The sequence below is a fragment of the Arvicanthis niloticus genome, chromosome 4, assembly GCF_011762505.2.
Source record: "Arvicanthis niloticus isolate mArvNil1 chromosome 4, mArvNil1.pat.X, whole genome shotgun sequence".
Lineage (NCBI taxonomy): Eukaryota > Metazoa > Chordata > Mammalia > Rodentia > Muridae > Arvicanthis > Arvicanthis niloticus.
Window position 1 is genome coordinate 55684659 of NC_047661.1, and position 24034 is coordinate 55708692.

The 24034-nt window shown below is 36.0% G+C and overlaps 1 protein-coding gene across 16 annotated transcripts in view; it reads right to left on the reverse strand.

The window, feature by feature from the left end:
- The window catches only part of Zbbx (zinc finger B-box domain containing), a 124260-nt gene that overhangs the window by 91872 nt on the left and 8354 nt on the right, over positions 1–24034 (reverse strand). For all 16 annotated transcript variants that reach the window (XM_076932518.1, XM_076932528.1, XM_076932521.1 and 13 more), the window contains 5 exons: positions 21146–21259; positions 18474–18564; positions 12161–12209; positions 10721–10827; positions 7616–7711 (listed from right to left, as the gene is read on the reverse strand). In XM_076932518.1, the coding sequence (XP_076788633.1) occupies positions 7616–7711; positions 10721–10827; positions 12161–12209; positions 18474–18564; positions 21146–21259 (457 nt within the window). The remainder of the gene's footprint in view (positions 1–7615; positions 7712–10720; positions 10828–12160; positions 12210–18473; positions 18565–21145; positions 21260–24034) is intronic.

Sequence of the window (24034 nt, forward strand, 5' to 3'; positions counted from 1 at the left end):
TGCTCTACCTGTTACTCTTTTCATAATATATTCCCTAAGCCATCCAGGGTCTTGCTCTTGAATGATAATAAAAGCCCTTCTATCTTTTCTGCCTACATTTCCAATTCTCTTTATTTTTATTTTCCCATGCTCTCTTGTCTAAGTAAATGATTCAATTGACAAAGTCACTCTATTGAAACTATGAGGGTCTAACTAAAGATCCCTAGAACCCATGTGAAGAGGGTACAGTGATGTGTAATTGTATCTCCAACTCTTGGAAAGAAAATAGAAGGATTCCTAAGAGCTCCTGAGCTATGTAGTCGGGCCTATCTAATGAATTTATTGTCCTATGGGAGAAACTGTCTTAAAACAAGTTAGTTAATAACAAACACATATGTGATTCTGGTTTCAGGAGACTAAGGAGAATTACAAGTTCAAAGCCAGCCTTAGTAATATACAGAGACCCTGCCATAACCCTATAATATATAAACACAAAAGTAAAGCAAAACAAACAAAGAAAAAACCTTAAATTGAAAAATTCATAGGATTATTCACGTTAGCCTCAAATGTGAAACGAGTACAGATACCCATCAAACTACGAAAGGATGAATAAACTCTGGTACAGTCATGTAACAAACAGTGCTACTACTTGTCCAAAAAACAAGCAAAATTCTGAAGCAGAGTGACAATTAATGCTTAGAACATCACAGAAAGGTAAACTGATCACAAGTTAAATATTACTGCAAATCAGGCTGATGTACAAGAAAGAGAAAATAGAAGATCATTGGGAATTAATAGGAATGCCCAGAGTCTGACTAGAACAATGAAGGATCATTTGAGTTTCACTTTGACCTGATACATATGCCCAAAACTAAGACCAATAATTACACATATCAGCAAGAACACTAGCATCCACTGATCTAGTACATCTACATGATTATATCTGTAGTATCTTCTCCATGAAATTATATCTTCTCTGTATAAAATAATGCTATTAATTGTTCCCAGAAAAGTATTTTTAATTAGTCTTCATATCAATCTAATTTTGAAATCCTGAGTGCATGATCAAACACTTAAATAAAATGCTGACCAGGCATTCTACCTGAGTTAAACTGTCAGACTCCCAATGCTCTCCCCAAGCTAGGCAGCAGTTAACTCAGAAACAGGCATATTGGTTTGCCAGCAGGACAGCTTCAGTGTTTGTTCTAGGAGGTGGCTTGTGTAGGGGTCCAGGCAGAAGTAGAGCTCTGGTATTTATATGATGCCTGGCTTTCACTTCTTATTTTCTAGGGAGCCAATGTGCACTCCATGGCTTCTGAAACCCCACAGGGGCTGTAGCAGGTACAAAGCTCTCTGCAGGTAGGGAGTTCTATTCACCTTCCGTCTGCAGTTTTATCCTGCTAAAATAAAACTTGGCTTTTACAAGTCATATTTACTGTAAATATGTTTCAGAGGCACCTTTTTCTACTTCTCCAAGAACTACAAAGTTAAATAAAGAGCAAATTTGACACTCACGAGGGAAGCATTTTGTGAATTTTTCACCTACATAGCATATTAACATTTATATTCTTCATTGAATTTTGGCTAATAAATTCTTTAGCTTCCAAAATATAGAGAAAAATAAATTTTGCTACATAAAATCCTTATGCTATTTCAAGGACATGATCATATCATTAGGAATCCATTCACATTTTTATCCCCTCAAAAATTGATTTCTAAGGGCCAGGTACAGGAACTGAGAATTCAGTCACGAACAAATCTGATACATTTCTTTCAGAGTTGGAATTTTATCAGAAGACATGGAAGAGTAAGTAGCAAATAATAATATGATTTTTTAAGAATGCCTTAATTGAGTTGGCACAAAGCGATAATTGGATTAAAGTGGATGAACTTAGCCCTGTGGTATTGGAATATGTACCATTCATACCCAAGCAATAGTAAAGAAATGAGAGTACCCAGATGTCAAATATATTTTACATATTTTACTTTTCCCTGAAGTACAGCATTAATATTTATCAGTTTATATTATTTCCAGAATCATTTTCTAATTTGACTGTAATATCAAGTGAGCATGTGCTAATTTCCTTTGAAGGGTGACTTCTTGGTCTCTGCCTCAGTCTACTTTATTGATGATGTGAGAAGAAGATACTGAGTGAGCTCAACTCTGATCATTCATGGGATCCAGAGTAGAACATGTTGCAATTTAGACATCAGTCAACCATCTGGGTAACTCTACCTTCCAAAGAATATTTAGACAATTCTAGGAAGCAGCAATAAGTTCATTGTCTTAACACTCATGGCATGACTGGTGATTTTTACTGTGTCTGTAATATAGCTGCTGTTTCTATTTATATCTTCACTCTTGAATACTGACTTCTCAGTTTCTATGCACTGACCTTTAAAAAATTCTATCATTCCCTAAAACTAAGCCAATAGCAAGCTCTAAGTTTACCCTGAATTCTATATTGTCATGAATAGAGTTCTCCTCAAAAATAATTGCAGAATTTGTCTTCCAGAGTTTTACTATAGAGTGTTTAGGAAACACCGTCTTCAGGCAAGGTAAGTGTGAAAAGGAGGGCAAGAAAAAAAAATGCTGATCTCAGTATGGGAATTATAATGGTCACCAGAGTTGGTCCAAATTGAAACAAATTGGCTGTTTGAATTTGGGGGTGGGGTGGGGAGGCACAGGGTGGAGATCATGTTATGGTCTGTAGGTCTCCATCCAGAATTCATTCAGATGTAAACCCCACTTGTGATATGCTGAGATGTGGTAGTAAGTGAGATCTTTATATGAGGATTATGAACAACCAAATCATTTACCAATATTTTCTCTTCAAATTTCATCTCTGTCCGTGTAGCCATGTGATGGTCTGTACAACCTCAAGCGTTTGTGCTACCTTGCTGCCACAAGGCCCACTTTCCAGATGCAGTCCCTCAGGTGTGTTTCTTTCAGCCTCAAGAACCATGATCTGAATACAGTGTTTATTGCCTATAAATTATACAGTTATTGTGGTATATTGTAATATCAGGAGAATAGAAACAAACCAAACCACCCCTTAAAAGTAGTGTTAGAATTGATAGATAATTTAGTAAAGGAAAATTCATGAAGAGAGTCTCAAAACTGCTCCATCTGAAGCAGCGTTCAAGCAGTCAAGGATATGAGTACATAAGCTGTAAATAGGAGAATCTGAGGGACATGCACATCACACCCATAATATGCATGTGTATGGCAAATAACCTTTGTGAGACTACCCAAGTAATCATGATATTCTCAATCATGACTAATCATTGCAACAAAATATATCATTTTAAACCTTAATGGGACAGTGATAATCTGATCCTAAAATCAGGTAATGAACACTGTCAACTTAAAAATGTAATTAAAAATATAATGAAGTTAATAAGCATAAATTGTATTATGTCCTGAGATTCATTTACGCAGTAATTATTTCCACGTATGATGATGCATACAAACATATGTTCCAAGATACACTCATGCTTATGTAAACATACCTTCTCTTGGAGATAAGGGAGTCTTATGCAAGACAATATGAATTTATACCCTGGATAGTCTCTTTTTTTGTTTTTTCTAACCACCCCCATTCTTAGGTTTCAACCTTCCATTTAAGAGAATCTCCATTCTAATTAAGAAAAGCTACTTACTATAATCTATCTATTAATGATTTACTTAATCCAACCTCCCCTGTGAATGTCTTACTTCACAGTAGAATGCCTTTTGTGTTTTCTGCAGCCTTCTCATTCTCTGATTAATGTTCTCCTGTGTCTGAGCATTCATGCTAAAAGGAAATATGAATGCTTGATATATTAAGACCTTATTTTTCTTTTCATTTTTATTGGTTATTTTATTTATTTACATTTCAAATACTATCCTTTTCTTAGTTTCCTATCCACAAACCACTTACCTTCTTCCCCTTTCCTCTTGCCTCTATGAGGGTGCTTCCCCATCTGCTCACCCACTCTCTCCTCAGCATCCCAGCATTACCCTACCCTGGGTCATCATGCCTCTACAGGACCAAGGGGTTCCCCTCCCATCGATGCCAGATAAGGCAATCCTCTGCTACATATCCAGCTGGAGCTATAGGATCCCCCATGTGTACTTTGGAGGAAACCCAGGACTCCAGTTTGAGAGAAAAACAAAAACTTCACATTTCAGTATTGACAATTTTTCTAACTAAAGAAATACAACTTTTGTAGTTTGCAAATGCTCCCAAATCTTTATACTTTATTCTGCACATGATTAACTATTGAACAGGGCTTGAAAGGGGCACAGAAACCTGACATGTTTCAATCACTGCCAAGCATAAATAAATCATAAATTAAACAGACTATCTTTAGCATTTGTGTTAGTCACCATGGGAACAGTAATAAACAACTTGCTTTCTGTATGGTAGGGACATTTATTTTTTAAAGTAAAACTACATAGCATTTTACAAACAAATGTAATGACTGGATCACAAGATGAATTGAACCATAGACCAAACCATTTATATGATTTAAAGGTATCAAAGTTGCTTATATATTATAAAAGTACAATAAATACCAGAGATTAAAGAATATAAAAATATACAAAATAGCCATTAGGCAAGAATGTTTTCTCCATACATAGCAATATCATTTCTATAGCAATACTTAATATTTTCACATAAAATATCTTGCCCAATTCTTAGATTTGGTGCAAATCCAGTGGTCATTGAAATCTCATGACTATAATCACTACCAAAATGATAAACAACAACAAAAACCAGAAACATTTTTCATGAGATCTACAAAGTAAAGATATCTGAATTACTGACCAATTGGTAGACAAGACCAACACCTGGGGAAAACAGACAATGGAAAAAAATAACAGTGGAAAAGAGACAGAGACAGAATGTAGAGGGATGAATGCAGAAGAGGCAGTGTTCTCAGTATTAGATGGCAGTTTTTAAATATCAAAACCTACCAGAGAGTCAGTGTGGCTTCTCAGACTCGTTGATTCTTATACAGATGAAATTCATCTATGCTAACTTTTAGAGACAAATGTGTTCTCTTCAAGTTCAAATTTCTACAGATCTTAAATATCAATTTTCTATTTGTGGCTTACCAACATTTCCTCATCCTCAGTCAACACTAGAAAGTGCTAAGCAGCAGTGTTTTATGTGTTCTTAACACACACACACACACACACAGAGAGAGAGAGAGAGAGAGAGAGAGAGAGAGAGAGAGAGAGAGAGAGAGAGAGAAGTAAAAGAAAGAACATTGTGGATGAAGTGAGTGATATGTTCATTGGCTTAGTTTGGGTAATGTTTCTCAAGGCAGGTGTACCTGGAAACACCACATGAGCTTGCACATGTTCAACTGATCTCTATAGATTATATATTAATAAAAAATGCAAAAATAGCCTGCAGATTGCTGTAAGTGCTCTCTGCAAAGGCACTATGGAGCCCATAGGAAATTTACATTTCAAAATAAGTGTATTCTAATTTTAAAAATGTATAATAGTTAATATGTGCATAGTAAATGTTTTCTCACTTTCTTGATTCTACATTTAGAACTTCACAGGATTTGAATCTGAAAAGATCAGATTAATCTAAATTAAGTTATAGAATATACTTTAATGATTCTGATAGCAAAATATGGAAGAAAAAAGGCTGTGTATTGAGAAGGTACTCTCTAGTTTGGGTTGTCTTGATAAGCATAATTTGACCTACATTATATCCACATATCTACAGAAAGTCATATCAAAGTGCTGTGAAGGATGTGTGGGGACCAGACGGAAGGGAAGTGGGAAAAGAAGGTAAAGAAAGAGAGAAATCAGTTTGGATACATTAAGAAATTCAAGCACTAAGATTAAAGGAAGAAGCTGTGGTTCACTCTCCTTTATATCAGCATTACAAAGTTTCATAATGTTTCAGTTCACTGAGTGAACTGTGTTGAATGAATAAGCCATCCAGGGGAAACTTTCTATTAGGAACTTACAGTAAGGTCATAGGGTGTTTACATTCATCATGAGCAACTCTATAGTAGTTACATTTTAACAGTTAGACTCCCTTTTATAGACTGATTTTGATTTCTAGAAATATTCAGTTAAATTATCCCCAAGATAAGGAGTGTTTTGTTTTCTATGCTATTTGTCCTTTCTGTTTGCAAGCTCCAATACTGCATTCAAAAGTAACATACAGGGGATGATAAAGTAGCTCCTTAAGTAGGATGCTTGCTCAGGAAGCCAAACACCCAGCACTCATATAAAGCCAGGCATGGTGGAATATTGTAAATTGGGTGCTGCGAAGAGAAAAAGATACCTATGACTCCTGGGTCAAGCAGCTTAGCCTAAGCAGCAAGCTCATGTTCTTAGGGAGAAACAAAGACACAAAAACATGGTTGAAGGTTCATCAAGAATGATGGAATGATGGCTTCTGCTAGCCTACACACACACACACACACACACACACACACACACACACATGCATACACACACATGCACAAAATCACACGCACAAACACACATGCACACATGCACACATGCACACACACAGAGGGAGAGAGAGAGAGAGAGAGAGAGAGAGAGAGAGGGAGGAGGAGGATGATGTGTGTGTAATGAATTCAGCAAATATAAGGCAGATCTATTAGATGCTTTGTTTTCCACATCATAATGGGTCAAAATCTTTACAAGCTAAATATATTATATTTATATATATATATATATATATATATATATATATATATATATCACAAATATACATATATAATATATATTCAATATATCATATAATATATATATGTGTGTATATATATATATATACACACACACACACACACACGTAGATTAGTAGTAGGTTGAAATACCGATATGAATCTCACGAATACATTTCCAAACAAATCTGGTCATCTCTTTTCCATTCTCTATGGGCTATCAGTATCTTTACCTATTAAGTCTCATGTTTGATTCTTATTTAATCTCCAGATTCTTACCATCAGGATGCTAGCAATATTAACCTATGTAATGTCACTATCTAGCATAGAGCCAGCTTCCTAGAAGGCACTCCCTCTAGCAATAAAAGGAATTAATTTATGACAAATGATTACAATATTAATGATAATCAGTGTAATGCCATCTCTATATCTTACCACTTCATTTCTTTAAATATGAAAGTTTTAAAGGTGTTTATTGGGGCTAAAGTTGAGGTAGTTTACAAAGTGATCAATATATTTAAAACAACAAATAAAAAATTTTAGCATATGGAAAAAAAGGGATGCCCTCGAAAAAGGAGCTTACCTAAATGGTAGTGCAGGAAGATAAACAAATGTTTATATAAGGAAACAAATTTTTATTTAAAAACCAGCTATGGATGGTACTTAAAATAAATCAATACATAACACCATACTGCAATAGATCATGTTAATATTGTAATCAAACTAAGTATTTGAGGAACTATATTAAAAGACTTTAAATACCAAAATAGAATCTAGATTATCACTCAGTGAAATAATTTTAAGATACATGTCAAGGATAAATGTACATAAAAAGATTTTAGAAATTAATGTATTTTTTCTGAATTCTAACTTATAAGATATGTTTAAATGCCTATTATATTATGTGGTTAACATCTTCGGAACGGATGCTAAAGAGGCCTACCTGTAAAAGAGTTGTTCTGTGGAACTTCAGTGCCCCCTTCTGGTGCATTTTAGCAAAGCAGCCTGAACAATAGTCTTCTCCACATTCCAGGCATACCTTTAAAGACACACGGTGTGTACATATGATACTGCACAATGACAGCATGACTTTCGGGAAAGATTTGCACAATGGTGTTATTGTCTTCATATTTATTCCTCAAACTACACCAATTGGAATGAAAAGGCACGGAACTGCTAACCTTTAACATGGAACGACTACTCTTAGATCAAGTATGTATAATAGCAGGGATAGGCTGGACTATACATATTATATGTATGTAAACATGAATCACTTCATAATTAATAGCACAATTCATAGCACCAAGCCACTCCTAGAGCGGGTGGAAGTAAAACAACATTGTAAGTCAAAACTCTCACTTTATCATACTTTTTAACTTTTATGCATAGACACTAGCTGAAAACAATATACAATGTCCCTTTCAAGACTTTCAACATACTTCCATGAATGTGCACCTTTCTTGTATGTTCCTTGTATGTTCCTTAAAATGTAATTTAGAAGAAATTTGTCAGATTTGTTCACAAAGAATGAATAAAACAAGATGTGTTCTTTGTGATGAGTAAGATGGCCGCGGGCCGTGGTCACTACGATGCTCATCATCGAGCTTTCCAGTAGTATGAAAATGTAGTGATTGGACCGTGTCAAGTTTGGGCATGTAGTACACCTATACCCGTGATGTTGACAGGAATCCCTTCAGGTACAGAGAGGGGGAAATAAAACTTTACTGTGATTGAAGGTGCTATTAGGTGCGATTCACCTTCACAGTACAGCGAGCTCTACGGGAAATAACTAAGAGACTTCCTTTGTTTCCGTTTGGCCCAGGCTGAGACCCATGACTGGAAACATGAAAAAGAAGGTAAGCAGAAGAACAGCTTCAGAAGGTCTATGTCACGAAGCAATTAATATTGCTGACAATGGTCAGTAACTGACTGAACAGCAGTGTTTATCATGGTTCAGATCTGGAGCTTTATGTCGTACCGCGTAGGTATTTTCATGGCTTCGCCATTAGCTTGTATGTTCAAGCAGATCAAGTACGATATAACAAAGGAGTCCATGCTGGGAAAACTAATAATATCCTTAAGAAAATAAAACTGATAGTTTAGATGATTGTATGGTCTATTGTGAATTATATATATTTTCAATGGTGAGTAAGAACAGAGAGCTGGAATTTTTTATTTAACAAGAAAAGAAAGACACTCTCTAAAGTCTAAGTAGTCATAACAAAAAGTCCTTAACTGTGCAATTTTGAAGTGTCATATAAGTGTTAAAGACACAGCTATGTGGTAGCATTAATATACAAATGACTATTTCAAAATGGATACTGCACAATTTTCCTGAATATACCTCCTAATATGTCACTCAATTTCTCATAAACCTTTGGCAGTTTCTACCACATAATATGCTGCAGAAAACTTAAAATAGGGTGCAGCATATAATTCTAAGTCAAGTATTTATTAACAGATGCTTAAAGCAGCAGCCCAACAGATATTTGTAGACTGAAAGATCAAAGCTAGAGTTGCCAAGTTAGCTCGCATATTTTGTTATACAAGCATATTTAGATTTAAATGGGTTAAAATGACTGCCAACTGGAAAATCTTTTTAGGCAGTTTATGCAACTGGCAGAAACTTACTAACCCATAGATAAGGATTCCATTCTGCTGCGTAGCTTCCTCAAACACCGGGGTGCAGTTTTAAAAACTATCTAGTTGATTTGGCAAATTTCAAATTGGCTGTATCAGGTTTCAGAACTCATTTCAATCTAATTAAATCATCTACATATGCCAAATTAATATGCTACTTGCCTTTCTAATTTTAGTATAAAGAAATAGCCTAAAGCCACTAATATGTCATTTTAAATTATACATTTGGAAGTGTTAGATTTTGCTATTTTTTGTAAATGCATGAATTCTAAAGGTGATAAGCAAAGGTCAAAATCATTTTAGTTGTTGTCTCCTTTGTATGTGTCAGATGCAATGGTAAGTAAGCATTTTATTAAATATAATAATCCATACCTTTGTGGCATAAGCCACAGATGAGAAATCATCTACACAAAGACTCAGTAACTTACTAAGGTCATGTTCTTTACAGGGGAAATGACATGCAAAATTCCAAACTGAAAACCACTTAATTTTATTAAGGTAAAATCAGTAGGATATGAAACTACAAAAAGGAAACATATGAGGAGCAGTGTCCAAGGTGTCAAACCTTTCGAAATTGTGACAGGACATTGTGTTTACTCTAGAGATATTATTGCATATGTGTGTTGCTAAGCATGATTGAAAAGAAAGAGGATCCAGCCTGAGTATGTTATTTGGTTAGTGGCTCAGTCTCTGAGAGCTCCCCAGTGCCCAGGTTAATTGGTCTTCCTGTGGTGTTACAATCCCATCATTAGGCCTTTCCCCAACTCTTCCATAAGGGTCCCCGACCTCTATCCAATGTTTGGATGACTGTATCTAGATCTGTTTCAGTCAGCTTCTGGATAGAACCACTCAGAGGAGAGTTATGCTATGCTCCAGTCTCCTGGAACATGTGCAGCTCAGTCTCCATGTGGTTCCCCAACAACTGGAGTGGATTCTCCTCCTGAAAGCTGTAGCCTGATTATGGTATCCATTCCCCAACAGGACTGCCTTGTCCAGTCTCAACTGGAGAAGATGTATCTAATCCTGCAGAAATGCTCCAGGGTGGGGGAATACCTGGAGGGGGGTGTCATTCTCCCAGAGAAGAAGGGGATGTGGGGATAGGAGGATGGACTCTGAGAGAAGGGACTGGGAGGTGGCTAGAATTTGGGAAGTAAACAAATTTTTAAAACTTTTAAATATAGAAAGGAAAGGAAAGAAAAGAAAGCAGGTATGATTTTAAATGATTCTATTAAGCGAGAGTGAGAGGATGATGTTCAGTGAATATATGGAGATGTTCATCTTATCTGCTATCATATAGGGAAACAGTAAGGAAAGGGAGTAGCATAGGGCTGTGCTAGCAGATGCAGGAGGAAGAGCTTTGTCTAAGAGCTGTGAGAGGTCTATTCCTTTCACTCTGTAGTGTACTTACAAGCAGAGCAGCTTTGTTCTCACACTGTCCGCAAACTTTCCTTTTAGTCTTAGGGTTTTCACTTCCAGTAGAATGTGCCATTCTGTAACTAACTTGTTTTGCTGGAGCTAGAAGGAAAAGATATCAGGATCATCAGTTCAAAGTATAGTGTTTGCTTTCGTGATTAGCAATGTAATGAAACTATGAACATTTCCAAATCCTCACACAGCACTTAAGTAGTAGCAGCACAACATCCGGATACAGGAAAGTCTGATGTGTTTGTTCACTGTAGGACTTGTAACAACCCCTGCCAACTGTCATGAATAAGGGCCACAAATTCTCTCTACTTTGCTTTGAGACCTCGTTGACCTGAACATCCATAACTACACAATACTGAGAATGTTACTCTTATTTATATAAGAGTAATATACTCTTATTTATTTATTATTAATATACTCTTATTTATATAAGAGTAATATACTCTTACTTATTTAGTTATATGATTTCTTATGTATTCTCCTTTCCCTGAATATAAGAGAAGTCCATTTAGAAAACTTATAAACAGGCCATGGTGTACATTTATAATACTTGGTTACTTGCCTTGTTGCTGCAACTAAATATACCTGCTTAAAGCAATTTAAGGAATGGAGCATTTTGGTTTTGCCTTTCCATTCTAGGTGATATAGTTGTGGTAGAGAAGTCATGGCAGAAGGGTGAGAAACAACTTCTCACATTTTGTTCACAGTTAGGAAGCAGAGAGAGATGCATGCTGCTGCCAGTTGCCTTTCTCCACTTTTTCATTCCATGACACTAGACTACAGAATGGAGCCATCTGTATTTGGTGTGCATCTTCCCAAATCAATTAACCCAATCTAGATAACCCCCCACAGATATGCCCAGCCTCAACGAATATGTTTCTATGTAAGCCTAAAACCCATCAACTTGACAATGAAGATCAACTCACAATATGTTTGTATAATTTATTGCATCATAGATTGTTCTACAATTTATTCCATCAAATTATTCTAATATTCATGTGTAAATATGCTTAAGTTCCAGAAAAATATTGTGTTTGCTTTGGGATCACTATAAATCCAAATACATTTTAAGATGTAAAGCAACTTTTAAATATTTTTTTATGTCCTAGAGTGGTATCTTAATTTATAATTTTATACTGCTAAATTTGCTCCTTGGTTTAAAGATTATATTGAAATGTATAAAGAATAGTTTTTATGCCTTTGGAGAGAATTACTGGTTTTATTGATACTCTAAGCTGACATTTTGATGCAAAATGTTGAAAATACTTATTCTGAACACCAAAATATCATCATCTGGTAAATGAGCAACTTTATTATTCTACATGAATTATTGCAGTTTATAGAAAATCTATGTGAAAACTCTGCATGAATATATATACTATCCTTAGAACCCTAACTTTATCACATAATACAAGATGCTCACCTTGACTCTCTTCCTTAAGTAACTTCAATTTCACTCTTCCAGCAGAGAGCTGCATTAAAGATATAGATGTTAGATTTCAGCTATGCACTATCTTATTCAAAGAAAGTGTAATTATTAACAGAATTTTAGCTATCTATACCATTTGAGTGCATCTTACATACATAAAATGTATTTGAAATAGTCTAAAATTTAAAAGACAATTAAAAGTATATATTAACTTAAATTTTCATTTAAGAAAAAATTAAATTAATAAAAGTCACACATATAAATCACTTTGGGTTTTGTTCTTTTGGATGAATGGTCTACCTAGGTAGCCCAGGCTTACCTCTAACTCGTGGTCCTTCTAAATAAACTGATATTAAAAGCGTAAGCCACCATGCCCAATTTATAGACAATTTTACACAACATACCTGGAATATTTTTCTTATTATACAAAGCTTCAGAAGCCCATTTTCGTGCAAGTATCGAATATAGTTTAAGTATAACAAAAATTATTATATGTGAACATGAATTGGTTTTAAGAAAATATTAGCATCCATATTGTAAAGGTTTGGAAGTCTCCCCTTCTGAAACACAAGAGTCTGGTATTTGTACAGACCAAATCTACACTGAATTCTGACTGAACCATTTTGTTCACATAAGTGCAGAAGTCAGTGGTGTAATCTTATTTGTACAATTTAGAGAACCACATTTAAGCATCATGGCCCTTACCTAGTCTATGTATTATTTATGATCGCTGAACTGGCTATGTGATTGCTTAAATATACTTGAGAAAGTAAAAGCCAATACTGGGTATTTCAATATAAACAATCCCTTGAAACCTTTGAATCTTAACATTGTAGGCAGCAGAAGAGACCTGATGACTGAACACACTCGCCTGGGTCTTATTAAAACCAGCATTTAATGTACACAAGTGAGCACAGAGGCTGGTGTGCATTTACATAGACACTGCCGATTCATGCCCAGCTTTCAATTTGCAATTTGCATGCTCAATTGCCCAATTTGTACATGAAGATATGAGAACAATGGCTGCCTCTATATCTATGGCTGCACCAACTGCAGTCATCTTTGAAAATTTAGACCTAATTATTCTCTGTGGTTTGGCTCCAATGAGGCACTTATTGTTCATATTCTTTGAAGGAGCTGTTCAGATGTTTTCTCTGCAAAATACAGCAGAAAAGGAAACAGAATTGAAATTGTCAACTTTTATATGAATCACACTTTTTTTTTAAGTTGGCAATGTTACACAAGTTACAAATAAGTCTAACCTCACTTTTTATAACCAAATTATCCTGTATGATTATTTTAATGATACAATGAATTGCAAAGAGATCAGCCTGGCTATGAGCTCTTCAGGAAGAGTAGATAAGTCAGGAAATAAAATAATTATTAAGAAAATTTTATAATTTATTTTTATTACTATGAGTAATATTTGTCTGTTCTATAAACGTATTCATATTTACTTCAAATTATCCTAATTATGTAAAAATATTTGAGTGAATAAGCCACAAGCTCCTAGAACCAGTCTAATTAAATTTTGTCATTAAATCTGATTTTTCTGCTTGAAAAATAATTGAGAGATAAAGTAGCATGAGATGGATACTAATGCACACATGCATGTTTACATGCCTCTGAATCGCTGAAACGAGAACTCAATACATTTGTTGCTGTGCCAGAAGGCATTGAACAAGAGCTTCCCAATGCTAGAGCAGTTTAACTGGCCCTGCCATTCATAACAACTGAACAATTGGGGTAGACTCAGCTATAGTCTGTTGTCAGCAGGCATCTCCAGTCCCTGTAACTTGGCACCAGTGCTTTTGTGTATCCAAAGTGCCCGCAGAAGACACTTTTTCAATGATATTCATGCTCAACCCACCCCCTGATAATTTTCCATCTCTGCTTACTATCTGTATACGCATATCCCCTTACTGTTTCATACAAGCCTGTGTGAAAGTCCACTTAACTGAAGCCCACTTTGGCTGTCAAAGCTACTCTTGAGATATATCCACAGAAACTAAGTCCTTTTTGAGGGTTTTGTTCTTGTTTTTGTTTTGGCAGGCTGATCTTCAATTCACTATGTAGCTGAGGATTGCCCTGACCTTTTGATCTACCTGCTCCATTTAACAAGTGATGAGTGCCATCAGGTCATTTATGAGATGATGGAGATTAAGCCCTGAGCTGCCGGCATGCCAAGTAGGCACTTTCCAACTGAGACATTTTCCCAGACCAACTAGTTCCTCATTTCCTCCCTTTTACTCACTGCCATGGGGTGGGGTGAGGAGGTTCTGCACCTTTTACCTAGGGTACTGTTACACTGTCATTATCCAGAAATTCATATCCACTGAAAAATCTCTACTGTAGACATATTTTATCAATGTACAAGAGTTTCCTCTTCCACTAAATATAGTAAATCTACTCAGTACTTCTCTCTACAGATTTCTCATTAATAACCCTAAATACTTCAGTGCCCATGTACCTGACATCCAGCACTGAAGATCCTCCAACGCACCAGCCTCTAAGTTCCTCTAGCTGCCCCACCATTGTAACCAAATCTTGCAGCTAGACATCATTCTAAATGCCCATTCCTTCCAAATCCCAGACACAGTTGTTCTCAGTGTCAAGCATGTTGATTGACTTTTCCTTTGACTCTCAGCTCCTGCTTTCTGCCTTTTATTGTGATGAAATAATGCTATGGAGGTTTCCTGGAAACCCATGATGAATAACCCCCAAGGGCACATAGGACTTCTTGGCCATCAGGTCAATCTTTTGCTGCTCAGCCCCAGTTATGATTTCCACAGTTGCTGCTCCAAACCTCCACAATCAAGAATTCTGTCATCCTGTTTCCTGTGGTTCACTATTGACAGCAAGTGCTACCACCTTCAACTCAGCGAGGATGCTGATAGCCTCTAACAGTATCACCTGTCAGACCCAAGCTCTAGTATTGGTGTTTACTTCCATACATGTTATTTTCTTCTGTTTTGCTTGCCAGAGGAAATGCATTCTCTCTTCTGCAGTGAAGGTGTCACTTTATTTTATTTTATTTTATTTTATTTATTTTAAACTCCAGATTTTATTCCCCTCCTGTTCTACCCTTTGACTGTTCCACATCCTATACCTCCTCCCCATCCCCTGTCTCCACAAGGATGTCACCAACCCCCACCCCCACCCCACCAGCCCTCTAAACTCTCTTTAAAAAAAAAAAAAAACACCTTCTCAAGAACCACTGGCATATTCTGTCCTCTGCACCTTCAATTTCTGGCCTGCTCGCATTTCCACTCCTGAGCCAATAAACTGACCACAGTCCACCAAATCAGTCCAAAGAATTTATTGCTGTCCTTGAGCCTATTGAATCTTTATGTGTTCTTGCTCTTGTCTTGACTACTGTAGGTTTTGTTCATTATCTCCCATTCTTTTAAACTCTAGCCTTTTAATATTCTCATTTTCCATAAATATGCATTGGAACAATTCAAAGTGTGTTCATATATAGCATCACTTACCTTGCTTAGAACTCTAAATGTTACAAATGTCTTATGAGTGCATAACAGAAGTTCAAAGTGGTTGAGTTGCATAGGAGTGCAGCAATGACTAAACGAATGAAGTTTAATTTATAAAGCCCATACACAGCTTCTCATCCTCCACAGAGTTGACAACATGGGGTTCTGAAGTGCACTGTAGCAAGTTCAACAGCAGCTTTGGCCCTGGTTCTGATCTATTACACATCTTCACCAGAACCAAGTGGAAAACCTTGCTTGATGGTAAAAGTGACAGAAAGAAATCTTGAGACATTTCAAACGTCTCCAGGGAAATAAAATTGCCTCATTAAGAACCACTGCTCTGAACTGAAGTTTCTTTATGACACAACACTTTGGGTATCGTCAGCATGTCCATGTGGTCTACCTCCCCCTCCCTTTAATCTTCTATGAAATCCTAAGCATTTGGATCCATTCCTGCAGGTTCTCTTCACTGGACAAAAACTGGCAAATAATTTTGTAACAAAGCTAACAACCAGATGAGCAGATCAGTTTACTTCTCTGAGGTGAAATTACTTCATCTGTGAAGCCACAATTATAAACTGAATCTTGGGAGAGATAGAAGTGTCTGCTGCAGTAAAAAGCCAACAAAGAAAAGTTCATGACCAGCATAAAATACACTGAGTAAATATTAAATTTTGAGGGTTACCTTACACTGGACACAGACTTTCATTGGATTTAAGTCTTCATAACACTCTTGTTTATGTAAATTCTTAGAGATACATTTACTCAGCTTTACCTATCACAGGACAATTCCCACAAAATTCTAAACTTGTACCACAGACTTTTCTTCTTTCTTCCTTCAGGCTCCCTCTTACTGTATACAGCCTATATTATTTATTGTGTGAATTTTTCCTTCTTCCTTCACTGTACTTTGATGCAATATTTTTCTTTACATTTTTTTCTGTCTCCATTTCAATTCAGATTTCTTTCATATGAGATCTATGATCTTTTTGTAACCTTCTACTATTTCTGGACCACTATAACCCTCTATGCCTCTGAGCTCACTGGTCTTACTGCAGCAAGCACACATAATACCAACATCTCATAAAGTAACTGAGAAGTAGAAGAAAAACACCTATTTCTACTTTTGTTTATCTTTCTCTTAAGTTTCACAATTAATATTATGATGTATTGCTGTAAATTGGTATGCACATAAATAAATAGAAGTAGATAGCAAGTCAATGTTCAAAGTCTATTCATTTCTGCTGTATTTCATGGTCAAAACTGTGTATAGCCTAGAAAAACCATTGTAAATCATTCTTCTAACATTGCAATCCTACTGGTCAAGTTCTGCAGAGAAAGAGAACCCTACTCATCAAGTGAAATGCCTTAAGGTACCTGAGACTAGAAACAGAAACTTCTACCTCCTTCCCAGCCTCTAATTTTATGATGGCTGCGTCACACACTTCCCACTTTTGCCTTCTTTTGTAATTAGGATGTTTGTGAAAACAAAGACTTTTTAAATTATTATTCAAATATTTCTTTACATAAATCATCAAACTAAGCTATTATTTTGCATGTATACATTATTCATATACAAAATGATTATAACAAATGTTTTATATTGACTTTTACTCAAAATAATTATTTCCTTGCTTTTCCTATGGCAGATGGGAACTTCCTTAAAAACAAGGAGTAAACCACTCAAAGTTCAAAATAGCTTTTTCCAAAGGCCATTGCACACAGGTCCGTGATCATATGTTTGGTAATTACAACTAGCAGTTTTTTCTGCTCTGTTCGGTTTTGTTTTGCTTGCTTTGTTCTTTTCTTTTATGACTCGAGGTCTCACACCATAACCAAGGCTGGCTTCAAGCTTAAGCCAGTCCCCCTGCTTCAACTTCTTGAATGATGGGAATACAAGTATGAGCTACCATAACTGCTCACAGCAAAATTTTTAAACCTATTTACAATAAAATGTATGAAATGCAACACAGGAAAGTACTGTGGGAAGACAATGACCAGTTAAAAGTGGCTTATAAATTTTTAACCCCAGAATGAAAGAAAGCCGCCTCACAAAAGGAATGGCACTGTATAATGAAATGCTTTTTCTGAAGCCAAAAAGTACAGAAGTGCCGACTAAGATATTTGTAGGTGCCAAATGACCCAATGAAAGTTTAATGATAGGTATATAAAAATAAAATGCTGTGCAAGTTAAAATTCACAGAGTCACGAATCCTGTACCAAAGAAATCCAGAAAAAAAGTTTCCCTTATATAAAGACACCTACCAGCCTGCAATCATAAATGTAGCATTTTACAATACACAACAAAAATAAAGTAAATATGTAGCTTGGGAAGTGCCATGCAAATATTTCCTTGAACATCTTTATTCATGAGACCAAGAGTGTATGAATTATTATTATTTAAGAGGAAGAGAGCAATATGCAGGAAATAAGAAATAACATGAAGTCGGGACTGAAGCCTACAATCTGTTATATCACATAATATTAATGTTCATGGTAACATAGAACAATCGTATTGTATTTTATATCCTTTAATCATCAAATAAATGGAGAAATTGTATTTGAAATTCAGAGAAAGGCAGAATGCAAAATTTCTCCCCAAAGAAATTTTAAAAAACTTTCTGAAATATTTTATGTATATAAAATTTTTCGGTATGAAAGACAAAGGATATCTGAATAACTAAAGCCTCATCCTAAGCTGAATACTTACTAAACGGGGTTACTAAAGCAAGAGGAGTGGGTCCTTGAGTATGGGAGAGAATACAAAGCCTGACAGCATACATCACGCCATTTTGCTTAGCAAATGGCATCTTTCTTACCTTGGTAGTACTCCCTTTACTTTGTGAGGTTATGCCTGACGGGTTACGCAATTTGCTTACATTTCCAGATTTCCAGTGATATCCACTTGCCCTTCAAAAGATGGAAAACAAAATGTAATTACTGAAAACATTCCTCCTGTTAGGGAAAACAAATATATTTTCCTGTGTTTAGAAAATAAAAATTCAGGTCTTAGCATGCTAAAGCACTACAACCTGGAAATAAGATGTTAACCACACCCTGCTTTACCACTTTACATCTACTCCTGTATATCTGTGACTTGTGGAGTGATGACAGAGTGAAATGTTTAAACACAGGTGAAGACTTACATTGCCTGGCATTTAAAATGACTGACTATTACCAATTTGTAGAAAAATTTACACATTGTTCTATTATGCAGTTTTTAAAAACTAGGTATCCACAAACAAAAACAAGAGAAATAAAACAAATCAGTATACCATAATATACAGCAGATCTGCTGGGTGATAGATCTTAAAGGACACCTAACAAGTACCCACATAGAAAATAATACAGATTACAAAGAAGGAAAGTTGTGATTTTACAGTTTTAAAACTGGGATTTGTACACACACACACACACACACACACACACACACACACACCATTTTTGAGGTTACAAAAATACAGAATCAAATTTCATTGGAAAACCTGCCCAAAGTCACACAGATAATGAATAGTAAACCCCAAATTGGAAACATGAACCTCCCTTTCCTAGTCAATTTGTCTCAAATCTTCACTTTCTCTGTGAACTCTCTGTTGCTGAGACCTTACAAGAGAATATTACTACTGTGAAATCTAATTCAAGTTAAAGAATGTTTTAAAAGACCACCCAGTAAAAGCTCTACAGCTAAAGAAAATACAATCCTGGGTGCTGACTCAAGAGACTCCAATATTCAAAGGAAAATAGCTCTCCATTAAGAAGGCCAAATCAGAAATTTTAAGGTAGGTTAGTCAGTCAGGCTGTTCATTTCATGAGGATTTGAGTTTGATGCACATAATTCTTGAAGAGGGAGAAAGAAGAGAGAGTGGGAAAAGGAATTGGGGGAGAGAAGAAGGAAGGAAGGAAGAAAGGAAGGGACAGACAGAGGTACAGAGAGACAAAAAAAGAAAAGAAGAGGAAAAAGTCGAGCATGGTGGTGCACACTTGTATTTCCAATGCTAGGGAGTTGGAGGCATATTCACCTCTGGAGTTCTCTGGCTGCTTGGAGAAGTCAAGGCCGGTGAAAGAACCATCCTCAAAAAGAACAAGTGATCCAACCCTGAGAACTGATACCAGGACTTTTCTATGGCTTCCATATGAGTGAAAACACACACAACACACGCACACACACGTGCACACACACATGCACGCGCACACACACATACACACACATGCCCACACACATGGACACACAAACACGCACACACACACACACACACGCACATGCCTCTCACACATGCATGTAACCAACATTCACAGAAAAAGTAAGGTGAAAGGAAAACATCATCACTGAACTGGAAAGGAATGGTTACTGATCATTATTATTAAAGCAAAAGTGCATGTCTGGTTATCTTCAAGACAAGCAGTCTGAAATGTCTTGATTATGCCAATGCTCTACTTACTTAGAAACATTTATATAAATTTCATGCAAATTTTTTAAAAGTCAAACTCTAAAATTAAATATTACTTAGATTATAATAAATACATTTGGTTATATATCAATGGTTAATGTTGGTTCTTGGATATTGAATGGGTATCACTTTGAAGTCCAAACAGAACTAAATTTAATACACAAAGATCATGGTGACATTTAATATAAGAAAAAAAATATATAAAATGTATTGTTTCATGCTAATAATGTATATATTAGCTCATTTATAAAGACACCAAACACACCCATATATTCCCACAAAAACAAGTACAAGGATTAGATATTTGTGGGAAACAGAATTTTAATCATTAAATGGTTTCAGGAAATAGATCGGTTGTGATCCTAGATTTAAAGTAAAAAAAAAGATTATTTTAATCATGTAACTGTCAGTTTCTTTTCACATATTAGCTTTACTTGTCAGTGTTATAAGAAAAGGAAACTTGCACTGGACAATATACAAGCATAATACTAAGGAGAATTTATCGATAAAATAAAACAAATTCAACTATGGTTGACTTAAGCTATATAACATATACCTACAGGTTTAAATAATTCTGATGTAGTACATGGACACAGTTGTTCCTTCAGAGTTACACTACACAATAATGCCCTAAACATCAATCTTGACTGCAATTGTTTCATAGCAAAGAGTCAAGTTTGCATTGATTTCCTGTACATTCCAGGCCTTAACTCACTGGGGACTATAATGTAAGGGGAAACCATAAAAAGAAAAAAGCTAGGAAACTTGAGAGGAAACGGAAGCCCTGGCAATTTTTTAAACTACTGTGCTACATGTACGTGACAGAAAGGAAAAAAAAAAAAAAAAGTAAAGAAATTCAACACTCCATATTCCTCAGAAACAGTTAAGGGTCATCAACCCACCAAATGTTTTCACTAAAACAAAAAGAGTTATACAGAACAGTTCTTTCTGTGATTCAGTTAAATTAACATGATGTTTAAATCAGCGTAATATTAGGGAATGTCATATTTATTCTTGTAAAGCTCTCTGATGAGTTCACTCACGTAATTTCTTCCTTTCCCTTGTTCCATGTGGACTGGAATTCTCGTAATTTCTTTTCCATCGTTTGATTCTCCAGTTCTAGCTGAATTTTCTCCATTTGCAGTTCCTGCACACGTCTAAAAATGCAAGATTTGAATAGTCACTTAGAGCAAAAAAACAAACCTCAAAGCAAGCAAATTTTATAGAAGTGTCTGCTCTTAGATTGCAATTATTAGTAAGGCTTAAGCGATGGCGTGGTTCATCCGCTGCCTATGCACTTTTTGAAGTCTATTTTTAAAAGTCAGTATTTGCTTGCTATTAATATTCTCTTTAAGCAATGTGTTTCTTCAGATCTAAAAGTTGGGAAGCATTATTTGCTTTACGTAGGATCCATGTTTTATATATACACAAATATCTGTGGCAAATAAAAGAAAGTTTCAGGGTTTTTTCCTTTTACTCGTTTCGTGGTTAACATAGATCATAGCATTGTAATTAAAACTGTTATTATTCTCCATTCATATAATGCAGACATTCATATAATGCAGGGATGGAGATTAAACATGAAGCTTTGTACCTGCTAGGTGAGCACATTACCACTGAGTTATTTTATATCCTAAGCCTAAAAACAAGTATTTTATTCTTACAGAAACACATTGTGTTGAACCAGCAACTTGAAACTTTTCTTCCTTACTTCCTTCTTTCCTTCCTTCTTTCCTTCCTTCTTTCCTTCCTTCCTTCTTTCCTTCCTTCTTTCCTTCCTTCTTTCCTCCCTTCTTTTCTTCCTTTCTTTTTCCCTTCTTTTCTTCTTTCCTTCCTTTCTTCCATTTCTTCTTTCCTATTTTGTTTTTCTTTCTTTTTTGGAAACAGAATCTCTCAGAGACCTAAAACTCACTAAGTAGGACCCACTAGCTAGCCAGTGAAGCCCAGGGCTCTGCCTGTCTCTGCTTGGCTCAGCATCGGAATTATAAGTACGTAACACTGCACCCAGCTTTTGTTATGTGGCTTCTCAGGACTGAACTCAGTCTGTTATGCTTGCACTAACTGATCCATCTCCACAACGTTGAAAGCTTTTCTTCGTAGTACCTGAAGCTCCAACCTCCTGTTAGTCTTAGTTCTTGACTATTCTACAACTAGACGCCAACCCAAGGGTCTAGATTTCATTATTTATTATGAACTTAAAAGTTTCCCTTCATAATTGTGTATATTATCGTTTGATCCAAACTACAGAATCATGAAGATAAGAAAGAAGATTAATGTACAGAGGTGACAAGCCTTAACTAAAGAACAGATGCACCAAGCTTTTGTCCTCAAGTGGAAACAATCCACGGCAATAACTCAAGGTGACAGGCAAGGGCTGACAAAAGTTCCAGATGAGCTGACTTAAGTACAGATGGAGAGACTTGACATTACTTGCAATCAAAAGACGTGGCTCATGCTACTACACACAGAACTGTGAGGGGTGACAGGAGGCAATACACAATTCAGACACAGACTGGCAGAAAATTCACACAGGCATGGTGTGACTATGCTGTTACTGAAGGAAAGAACTGCTGTACTGTCCAGATCTACAGTCAGAGGATAAACTAAAGACAGACTAAAGACATTGCTTCAGCTAAAATATACAAAATTTGAGCTTAGATATATAGAATTAAATAATTTGGCCAGCCAAAGGGAGGTGGTAGGCATGGTGTTCCAGGAAGTAAAAAAAGTGTGAACAGAAGAAAGAGAAGTTAACATGTGAGTCAAAGAACTGAAAGTTCCTTCTGCAACTCACTAAGTGTGAAAACTTGGAAATAATCAAGAGACAGGCCTTTTGGGTGGCTGTTGGCCTGGTCACAAAGAATCCTGAGAGTATGATTAGGAATTGAGAGTTATTTTCTATGGAGAGTGAGGATCACATCAAGATTAGAAAACACTTGATCAAACGTGTGTTTATAAAGATCACTCTGTGTACCAAATTAGAAGTAGAAAGGCTTGAACACAAGACAAACCACTAAGATACAGCATCAGTAACCCAAATTGTAGTAACTATGGTACTATGAGGAAAGACAATTTGAAAAAAAAAATGAGAGCACCCAATAAGAATAAGAAAATAGAATTAATTAGACTCATAGAGTGACAGGTAGTAGATGACAGAAAGGCACAAAGAGCAAACCTAAAATAATCACAGACCAGTGAGAAGAACAGCTGGGATTACACCATTGTGATTTCCTAACTAGCACAGTGCTAAGATTCAAAGTTAGTCTCATGGTGATACCATACTCAATGTTCCAAGAACTTACAGAACTTCAGCTACTGCTTCCAAGGGAAGCATTGAAAAGGACAATTCTGAAGGTCATTTAATTTTCATAGAAGATATTATTATTTCCAAAGTCCCAACTATAATTGATAAATGGGACAAAGCTGAAAAAAAAAACTATTTCTGAAAAGTTGGCATGTTCTGTTCTTAGTTTTACAGGTGTAACAAAAACTAGAGTCTTTCAGGAAGAGCCTTAAGCAGTGAGTTGGAAGGGCAGGACACCATGGCCAACCCTAGAGAGACCATATGAACACAGCAATGATAAAAGAGAAAAACAAGTCTGAAATGTCATGGATGCTGGGGAGACGTTTTGGGTGAGCCAACATCAGAGTGTTGGACAATACAAAGATCAGGGGTAAGAGTGACACAGGACAGATGCTTAAAACAAGAAAGGGATGAGTAGAGAACCCCAGTGCCATAATCGTAGTGTGTCTCTTCCTTCTTGCTCTTTTTAGTTTATGGATCACATATGGGTCTGTGAGACATAGGGCAAAAAGCAGTGCCTTATTCATTTTGAAGGTAGGTATCAATTTTACCATGGCATAACCATTAGTTATTATATAGGCTTGTCCCAAGTTGACTAAGTCTTTAAAAACAAACAAAATAGTTTATG